The sequence below is a fragment of the Vanessa tameamea genome, chromosome 7 (assembly GCF_037043105.1).
Source record: "Vanessa tameamea isolate UH-Manoa-2023 chromosome 7, ilVanTame1 primary haplotype, whole genome shotgun sequence".
Classification (NCBI taxonomy): Eukaryota; Metazoa; Arthropoda; class Insecta; order Lepidoptera; family Nymphalidae; genus Vanessa; species Vanessa tameamea.
In genome coordinates this window covers 9,208,401-9,218,587 of record NC_087315.1, presented here as the reverse complement: position 1 = coordinate 9,218,587, position 10,187 = coordinate 9,208,401, and the positions used below count along the sequence as shown (strand labels likewise).

Genomic DNA, 10,187 nt, shown 5'->3' with positions numbered 1-10,187 from the left:
TCTTACATAAATAGAAAAGTATTTGTATTCTAAATTTCAGTTACTTAAAAAAAGGAATCTTACTTTAATTTAGAAATGAACTAGAACATAGAAATATCTAAGCTTAGATTATATAACAAATAGCAGGTGCTGCGTTTGATTAAAGTTTCTCGTGGTACCTACATTCCAAGCCGGGTGGTAGCTTTATATTTAATACTATTTCGTAAAATGCTGATTTAAAAATATACTTGAATAAAGCATTTTTTGATTTGATTTTTGATTGACATTTGATTTGTTAATTAGTAACACGTTGTTAAGTAACAGTTCTACTGGGATTTGATCATTAAGATCGTTACTTTTCAGAGATATATAACAAGTATAGTAACAATTTGTTAATATGTAATTATTATAATAACTAGCTGTTACCCGCGGCTTCGCCCGCGTAGAATATGAATATATTTACAAAGTTACCTTAAAATAGTACGTTAATATAAGACCTCTATGTATACCAAATTGGTGTGTATTTCAGCTCTTAGGGAAGAATATCCAGAAACGTTTAAATGGGAATCAACTCATTTTTAATTGGTAGCCAAAAAATAAAGTTTCATGCTTCTAACTTCAAAAATGACGGTCTCCCAGACTATCTTATATACGAAATGGCAAACTCATTTTCCCTCGTTAGGCGTAAAATATCCAGAAACGTTTAAATACGTATCAAATAATTTTTAATTGGTAACATGGCACATAAATATTTTGATATATAAGCAAATTATAAGTAAAATTAAACGAGTATGTCTTATCCACATATTTCAATAATATATCATAGAACGCCGTTATTTTTAACAAATGTTGCATTTACTTGTGAAATAGACATGTGAATATTTATTCAAAAAATCACAGTACGTATTTTTATTTTCAAATTACGGCACCTTTTGTTTGAGATCAGTAAGTGAGAATCGTGCCAGTATTATATCAGAGAGGTCTATAATTTGTACGTTCTTAGAACATTTGTTACTCGTATTGTTGAGTGTCAGTGATGTTCTATCGGTCCTTGTATACTTTAACAGGAAGTACTTGCTTTGTTAGCTATACATACATTACATACATTAACAGCCTGTAAATTTCCCACAGCTGGGCTAAGGCCTCCTCTCCCTTTGAGGAGAAGGTTTGGATCATATTCCACCACGCTGCTCCAATGCGGGTTGGTGGAATACACATGTAGCAGAATTTCGTTGAAATTAGACACATGCAGGTTTCTTCACGATGTTTTCCTTCACCGGCGAGCACGAGATGAATTATAAACACAAATTAAGCATGTGAAAATTCAGTGGTGCACGCCTGGGCTTGAACCCGAAATCATCAGTTAAGATGTACGCGTTCTAACCACTGGGTCATCTCGGCTCAGTGGTTAGAACGCGTACAATGTACATCTATTGATCCATCGGTTAGTTATAGCCTATTCCAATCGAAGTAGGAATAAAGATAAATAAACCTTAATTTTCGTATTTCATGCGATATGCTAATAACTCAGTTATATTGTGCACTACTAAAAGTTTATGATTAATATATCTTTATTTATAATACAATATTGTAACACTTAACTACTTATATCCACTTAAATTTTACTTCCAAAACTCCGATAACAGTTTCTTCGACGTTCAAAACGCCATTTTTACGGAAATCCGTAGGTATATCATAAATTAATAAAGATATATTAAGCTATGTTTGAATAAATAACGAATAATATCAACAAGTTGAGTTTTACAAAAATTAGCGTTTTGTCGTACTGACCACTGATCTGAAATATCTCTTTGGTCAAGAATTCCAAAACTCCTCATTATTTTTTTCTTTGGTATCGCTTATTGCCGCACAATGGAAAACATGAAGTATCGGTATATTTACGAGTACGAGTTCTACCGTGGCACCAGTGCTGCTGAAACAGCTCGAAGGATTCACAAAGTACTTCAGAGATAGCTGCAGGCTTCGGGGTAAGTGATAAAACTGTACAAAACTTGTAGCAAAACGGGAAAGTAAAAAAACTTGAACGCTGGGTACCTCATGAATTGAGTAAATCGAACTTCACAAACACGCGACGACTGCTGTGCTGTACTTTGCTCAACCGACATAACAATGAAGGGATTTTAAATCGAAACATTACTTGTGAGGAAAAGTGGATACTGTATGATAATCGGAAGCGCTCGTCGCAATGGCTGAACCCTGGAGACCCAGCTAAATCCTGCCCTAAATGAAAATTGACTTAGAAAAAGTTACTTGTGAGTTTTTGATGGACTAGCACCGGTATTATTTACTACAGTTTTCTGTTCAAACGATTACGGCAGATATCTATTGCCAGCAACTGCAAACCATGAAGGAAGAGATTGGTCAATCGCTCTAGGCCACTGCTGCTTCACGACAACCCAACACCAAACACTGAACAACAAACAACCACTAAGTTAGATGAGTTACAATTGGAATGTTTGCGACATCCACCATACTCCCCGGACCTTGCTCCAACAGATTACCATTTTTTCGGAATTTGGATAACTTCTTACAATGAAAAAATTTCAACTCCGATGCGGCAGTCCAAACCGACTTCAAAGAGTTTATTGATACTTGCTCCCATTGTTTTTTTTAGTAAAGGGATCAATTAACTAACTATGAGATGGCAAACGTGCATAGATAACAACGGTGCATACTTTGATTAATTACATAATTTTACAAAAAAAAGGACTTTATATTCCTCCCGTATAAAACGCCGATTTCATATGGTAAGGACCTAATATTTATTACTTTGTGTCTACAGGTATGGAATAAAATAATAAAAAATATTTTCATAATTTTATTTTACCCTCATGACGTTTGTTACATGTTAACTGGAATAATATTATTCAGATTAATGTTTAATAATACTGTTATTAAAATAGTGATAAGTAATTAGAACATTATCATCGTTTCACTACATACTTTTTTTTTTACATAAATTAGCATGTATGTATTAGTATTGATATCGTTTAAAATATTTTTTAAACAGAATAATCTTATAGATCAAAAGAGGTGTTTGTCAATCGACGATGAAAACTTTTTTTTTTAGTAAATTCTGGTTTCGAATACCAAGTCGGCGGTGTAATGACACTTTCTTCAAAACTTTTCATGCTTACGCTTCTTTTCGACTTCTGTGAACCTTCTCTTTCTGATATTCTTGACGATATGGTCTCAATATTTGGAATATCTTTCGAATTGGGAACATTGTAAGGAATATCTTTCATTTCTATGATTTCCACATCAGTCTCGCTTAGATTTTTACTCTGTCTATGAAATTTGCTCGTTTCAGTACAAGCGGCAGTTTTAAAAGTTCCCATCATACGGCGAGATTTATCCCTAAATAATAGTTTCTGGAGTTCTTTTTTAAATTTTGGATGTGTAATTATATAAATGAAAGGATTAATACAAGCAGCAGTCTTACAAAATAAAGCAGGAATCATGGAAGTTATTGGAGTTATGACGTCCCTTTTACCGAAAATTCCCAGTAATGAAATGATAGCATACGGAGTCCAAGATACAAAGAATAAAGCAATGACTACAATAACGAGGACCGCTAATTTAAGTTCCGCTTTGCGTTTCGTTTGTTCTTTGACGTGTCTAGATGAAAGACGCTGCTCTTGATTTTTTGAATTCATGTTTCTTTTGCCAACAACAATACTCAGAATACGCGTATAGCAGAATGAAATTATGCAAAGTGGCACCAGCCACCCGGCGCAAAAGAATGCGAATATAAAATAGCGAGGTGGGATTTCGTCAGTCAGGTAGTCAAAGCTGCAGCTCGTTAGGAAGCCTTCGGGAACATAGTGACCATATCCGATGTCTAAAGCTGGTATCATAGCAAAGAATCCAGCGTAGAACCAAGCACCGACGGCTAGCAAGCGAGCCCGGATAGCTGTAAGCGCTCGCAGAGGCTCTAGTGGATACACCACTGCCCAGTAACGGTCCAAAGCAATGGCAGTAAGTGTAGCGATTGACGTTGTGCCGCTCAATCCACCGATAAAACCATAAACCACGCAAGCTAAAATGGTTTAATAAACATATTAAATAAAATATACCAGGCAAAATATTTTTATTAATAAAAATATTATATTTATATACCTACCAGGCTTGCCTAAAGCTGGGCCGAGGTAAAATGAGTTAAAAATGAAAATTGGTGTTTTGGCCAACATCATAAAGTCGCTTAGAGCAAGATTAGCCACTAAGATATTCCCCGGAGTGCGTAGTGTCCGGCACCTGTGACCAAAAAAACAATGAATATTAGTTCTAAGTATTAGAACAGTCTTAAATATAGACATTTCAAAGAGCTGAACTTAAAATTGTCGACGATTATTTCTTATAAGCATTCTTCGCCATCTTGACTTATCTCCGACTAGCTTTAAGCATGACAAGCATGCTGTCGGACATAATGACTGGACTAGAACCCGATTCTGCTTAGTTTTAGATTCTGCCTTTTACAATAAGGGACGTAAAATAAAAAGTTCACTAATTTAACTTTTCGACATACTGTTAGCATATTAATTATGTTTTGTTATTATTTATGCATGATGTCGCTCGCAAATTTTGATGTGTACTAAACTTTACGGTTTCATGGCAAAACGTATACTTAATCGGGTTTAAGAACTTTATTTAAAGAATTTACATTCACTTAAAAAACAATAATACAATTATAAAAATTATGTTGGGTAGTTCGACAATTCGTACGGTACACTCGATGCATAGAAACAAAGAACTGTTGCAACTGGAATTGTTAACATACCGAAATTTAGAAGTTTGATATAATGTTAAAAAATATTTGATGTGTAATGTATTGTACAGTAATTTATTAACATAGGTTCTGTAAATACTTAATATTCAACATTCACGAAAAAGAATCGGTAAACGTAAATTAGTAGCTTGTAAATGTGTTGCTGGACAAAAGCTGTCTCTGATAAAATTTAGAGCCTATTTTACTACGCAGCTCCATTGCGGGTCGGCGGATATACGTATGTATGGTTGAACTGCACACATTGGTTACTTCACGATATCTCCCTTCAGCGCTGAGCACGAGATGAAATATTATGAACACAAATTAAGCGCGTGAAAATTTAATGGTGCCTGACGGCTTTGAACCCTTGTAAACCATTAAGATTCACGTGTTCCAGCCAATAAGCACTTGTGCACAATACTATAAACAACAACATACGTAAACACAGTGGGCAATAATATTATACACCCAGTTTTCAGATTAGGTAAGTAAATGTTGTAGTTTTTCCATTATTAAATAGTTCACAGTACAGACGTGATTTTCTCTGCAAACAGATAAGATGTCCCTATTTCTTTTCATAATATATGATTATGTAAAGCTTACATTATTACATCTCAATTGCTTAACGATAACCATTTAGCGATTAAGTGTCGCACATTTGATTTTGACTTCTGAGATTATTAACTTATGTTAATAGGAGGGACAATGGGCCATTTATTTTATTTTTAATAGTTGTAATTTTTTACGTAAATCCTGAAAAAGTAATTAAATAATAATAACATTATATAATACATGATTATACAGTGTTTTTAAATTATATTGGTATCGTACCGTAATGTAAATTAGAATAACGACAAAAAAATAATACCTACTTATATGCATAGACTTTCCCGAGCGCTGCAGTGTATTTCTAAGCCTTATCGTATCATACATAAAACATAAATATAAATAAATATGTTACAGTAACCTCCTTACCAAAACCTTATTTTTATAATTTTAATTATAAAAAAGAGGTTAATTCAGTTAAGTTATTATTATTAGGTTAAGTTAGCTTTTTTTAATTATTATGCTTATGTTTAATTCATATTTTCAATAATTACATTGTGTAATATGATAATGCATGATGAGACTACCTGTAAGTAGTAGAACTTTTGCCTTGATAATTTTGAAATGTAATTTTTTATTTTTTATTTTGGTTGCCATATTGTATCTACTGTTGGTTGTCCTAATGAAAATAAAATAAAAAAAAGGTATACGGGCCGTCAAATAAGAAATCTGACGGTAAGTGGTAACTACCACTTACCGTACAGACATTGATGCTGTAAGAAATATAAACTATTTTTTACATCGCTACCAACCTTGGGAGCTAAGATATTGTGTCTCTTGTGCCTGTAGGAATAATATGGTCATACAACATTCTAAGAATATTTATATTCAAAAATAAAAATGGAACAAAAATATTAAGTAAAACATCTTTCCCGGTGGCTCAAGAGTTGCAGTAACGTAAACTAACCTAACCGTCGACACAGAGCCGTGGGCGACTCGAGTCGCGACCGAAGGGGGTTTGAACTCTGTGCGACCCACGCTTTCCGCTCACGAATAGGGAGGCGTATCTTCGTGGATTGATCATTGAACTAACAACAAACTCATATATTTGTGAACCGGTGGCGGCTAAAGGAACATGTTTGGGTCTACTTGAAAAAAGTATATTTCTTAATATCGTATACATTTTTATCCGTAATATTATAGTGGTGATAGTCGTAGAAATAATTCATTACTATCATTAACTATAATTAAATATGCTTCGAAAAAAAAATGTTCGGAGAAATGTCAAATTTAGACATTTTATTTGGTATCCTCGCTTTAAATATTATACATTTTCTTTTGATCTGCGAAGCGTTATTTAAAATCCATTGTGTGAATGTCAAGAGCTTAATGATATAAATTCCATTGACCGACCTCGCAGTTCTATATTTACATTTTTGACATTTTTTATTTTCATAATATGTGTTAAATGTTTTGACTATTATTACTTTTTTATTACGTATGCCTGTTGCCTGTTATACTTTTTTTAGCATTAATTAAACCGCCAATGTCCACCAACCTTCTGAAATAAGATGTTTTGATCCTTGTGCCTGTTTTTACTGGCTCAGTTCTCTTTCAAACCGTAACAAAATACTATAGTAGTATAATTTTGCTGCTTGGCGGTGGATTATTTGATGAGTAGGTGGTACTTACTCAGACGAATTCTACTCAAACTTTACGTTAATGTAAATCAGATCTTAAATAATAGATGTATTAGTTTATTACACTACTTAGATTTTTAATAACATGGCACGGTAGTATGCTTAAGCGATCCCCTGACGTCTTTCGAAAAGACGAAGTGGGTATCGCTGTTTTTTTTAATGGGTCTTCCGGTGCAGTTGGCGTCGGAGAGTCTCACATACATCCCCACTTCTTGGGGGAGAAACGTGTAAATGTGTTTTTCAGCAAAAAAAAGGTTTTTAACAATATATTTATTCAATTACTTTATGAGCTTTAAAAGAGTGTAATTTTTCTAAATAAAAACATGTCCTAATTTATTGTTTTTTTAGAAAATTTGTGTAGTTTTTTTTTTATATAAATTGGTGGACCACTATGTTTTAAAAATTATACTTATATAGATTATACAAGTTTTTTAAAAAAATAAATTTTCAACGTAATAAATTTATAAAAGTTATGAATTTATATTTACACAAACATGTTTGTTATTATTAGATATGCGTGTATTGATATAATAATGCACCACAATGATTTAAAATAGTATTCACTATTATAACAAAGATGTAAGTTTGACTTTAGTACAAATATAAAATTGTTGAATGAATAAATAAAAAACATTACCAGACTCAAAACAATATACAATTTAACTTGAAAATTCTCATCTGGAATGAAAAATAAACGATAAGAATTCGCATTCTTTTGTCAGATTTTCCATTACAATCACAAGTACAGTTTCAACAGTTCAGCTCGCAAATGTATACGGACCTTCAAATTTGTCTTATATGGAATAAATCGATACGGAACCATTGTTTGTTCTCGGATTCAATGCGATACAAAAGTGGTATAATAATCTCAACCAACCAGTAGAAAGTGATTTCATGAGTTATATATTATGCATTCCGCATTATATTGCAGTCTTGTTTTAGTTTATAGATTTGATTAGTTAAAACAAAATATAAATATCGAAATATTATAATAAAATTAACTTGAAACTGTTGAAGTTATATAAAATGACGAATTTAGTTAATGTGTACTGTGTTTAATTATTGTATAAAAATATAGATTAGTTCCTCATATTATTTTATATTATACTTGATATGGTACCAATAACCGAGAAGAACTTTTGTTGAGATTCAGATGGATGAGGTCTGACAAAACAATCTCCATTATGTCTTAAATAACTTCATTCTACAGACTAAAATCAGTGTGTGTCTTTATCTATTTGTACATATGTTTAAAATTAACAAATAATATATATTTTTAAAGCAACCGCAAGTGTTGTTGTTATTAAGTACGTAACAAGATGGACCAGTCCAAAAATTCACATTAGCAATAACCATTATTTTTTTTCTCGCTGGAAAAACGCGTTACGCGCTTTCCCGATGGAATATGGGACTCCCCGGAGCCCTGGATGCCGAGTGCGCCCAGGTACGCCGGATTTACCCACTAAAAAACCAGCGGTACCCTCTCCGTCTTTCGGTGGGCGCCATTGAGGCGGAGGGAGAAGGTGCGCATAACGCTTTTTCCTCGGTCGGTCGGTCGTCTTCGGTGGAGCGGGTCTGCAGATGCATCCTCTTCCCGCTCCCACTCCGCGGCTTCCTTCTGCGACATCACGTTTTCGCAGAAGGAGCGCATCTCCGACCAGTACGTCACGCTAACGAGCACTTCGTTGATAATACTCGGCAGCGAGAGGTCTCCGCCCATAGTTGCCGCCAGGGAATACCTCTGGGGCCCCCACGCAGCACACTCACTCAGGGTGTGGTACGCCGTGTCCACTGGCGCGCCACACTCGTGGCAGGAGGGTGACACCTCCCGCCGCGCTATCCCGTGCAGGTACTTACCGAAGCATCCGTGCTCGATAAGTACCTGTGTCATCCTGAAAGTGAGCGTGCCCTTTTTCCTCTTGACCCAGCGACTCAAGTGGGGATGTAATCGCCTTTACTGTCGCCAGGCCCACCGTGGGTGACCCCAGATCCTCCTCCCATCGAATGAACAGGGCTTGCTGGGCTAGAGCCCTGATCGGCCCGATTTCCGCCGACCCTGGACGGTCGCCGCGGTTCCTCGTCTCGACCCGGAATCGGTACACCTCTGCGAGCACCTCCGCCTGGAGCTCCCAAGGCGGATCGCCCGTGAGAAGTGTCGCCGCAGTCCACGACATCGTACGGTACCCTCTGATGCCTGTCACCGCTATGACCCTCTGCGGCTTTCGCAGGAGGGCTCGGTTGTTAGCGGTGAGGACGTCCACCCAAATCGGGGCACCATAAAATGCCATCGACCTCACTACGCCGGCGTAAAGGCGCCGGCACAGCGACCCAGGCCCTCCTACGTTCGGTAGGAGGCGGCCGAGGGCGGCAGCGGCGTTGATGAGCCTCGGGCCGAGTTGGATAAAGTGCTGCCCGAAGCTCCATCGTCCGTCCAGGATCAGGCCCAGATACTTCATCTGGGCATCATAGGTGCGAGTGCAGTCTAGGCTGAACTAGTTTGAGTCTAAGTTGAACATAAACTCCAGTTGGGAAGGATAAGTTAAAAACGATTTTGTATGAATGACCTTCTGTATGAATTTGCACTTAAATATTCAAATATACAAATCGAAATATTATATATTGTGATCTAATGAACTTCAAAGTGAAGTTCTATAATTATTATATTAGACGCTTCATTTGAAGGGGTTATTTACTATGTAGTTTCATTAACTTGCCGACTAGGCAATGACGCGCATGTTTAGAGTCTTTAAAACTCTAGTCTTACAGCCACAATTGTCAATGTTAAAATCCTGTACGACATTTTATGGCCCGCCCCTCTCCACGGTCCTAAGTAGCTGCTCGCTCCGATTTTGACATTTTGTTTAAAGATTAATAAACTAACTAATAGTTAACCAGCAGTTAAAGTAACTGTAACAAAGTATACTAATTAGTGTTGGGTGGATAGATTTATAATATCTTCGAATGAGGCGACTCGTATAACATTGATCGAACTTCTCTTTGTAGTTCTTTTGATCACATATTATATTTTGTTTCTAAAAAGCATTCTTTGTAGTAAGTCAACATATTCGATTAATAAATACAACCCAAACATATTATATCTTGTTTTATTTACATACCTTTAATTGGATAGATATAATTGAACTAATTAGTATACTTTAATCAACTAACTAACAATC

General features: G+C 35.6%; 1 protein-coding gene across 2 annotated transcripts in view; it reads right to left on the bottom strand.

Annotated features, from left to right (window-relative positions):
- Positions 1 to 2,995: 2,995 nt before the first annotated feature.
- LOC113401297 (opsin, ultraviolet-sensitive-like) overlaps positions 2,996 to 10,187 on the bottom strand; it is a 30,403-nt gene continuing 23,211 nt past the window's right edge. For both annotated transcript variants that reach the window (XM_064215411.1, XM_026641152.2), the window contains exons 2-3: positions 4,124 to 4,254; positions 2,996 to 4,039 (exon numbers count right to left, since the gene is read on the bottom strand). In XM_064215411.1, coding sequence (XP_064071481.1) covers positions 3,018 to 4,039; positions 4,124 to 4,254 — 1,153 coding nt within the window. In that variant the 3' untranslated portion in view covers positions 2,996 to 3,017. The remainder of the gene's footprint in view (positions 4,040 to 4,123; positions 4,255 to 10,187) is intronic.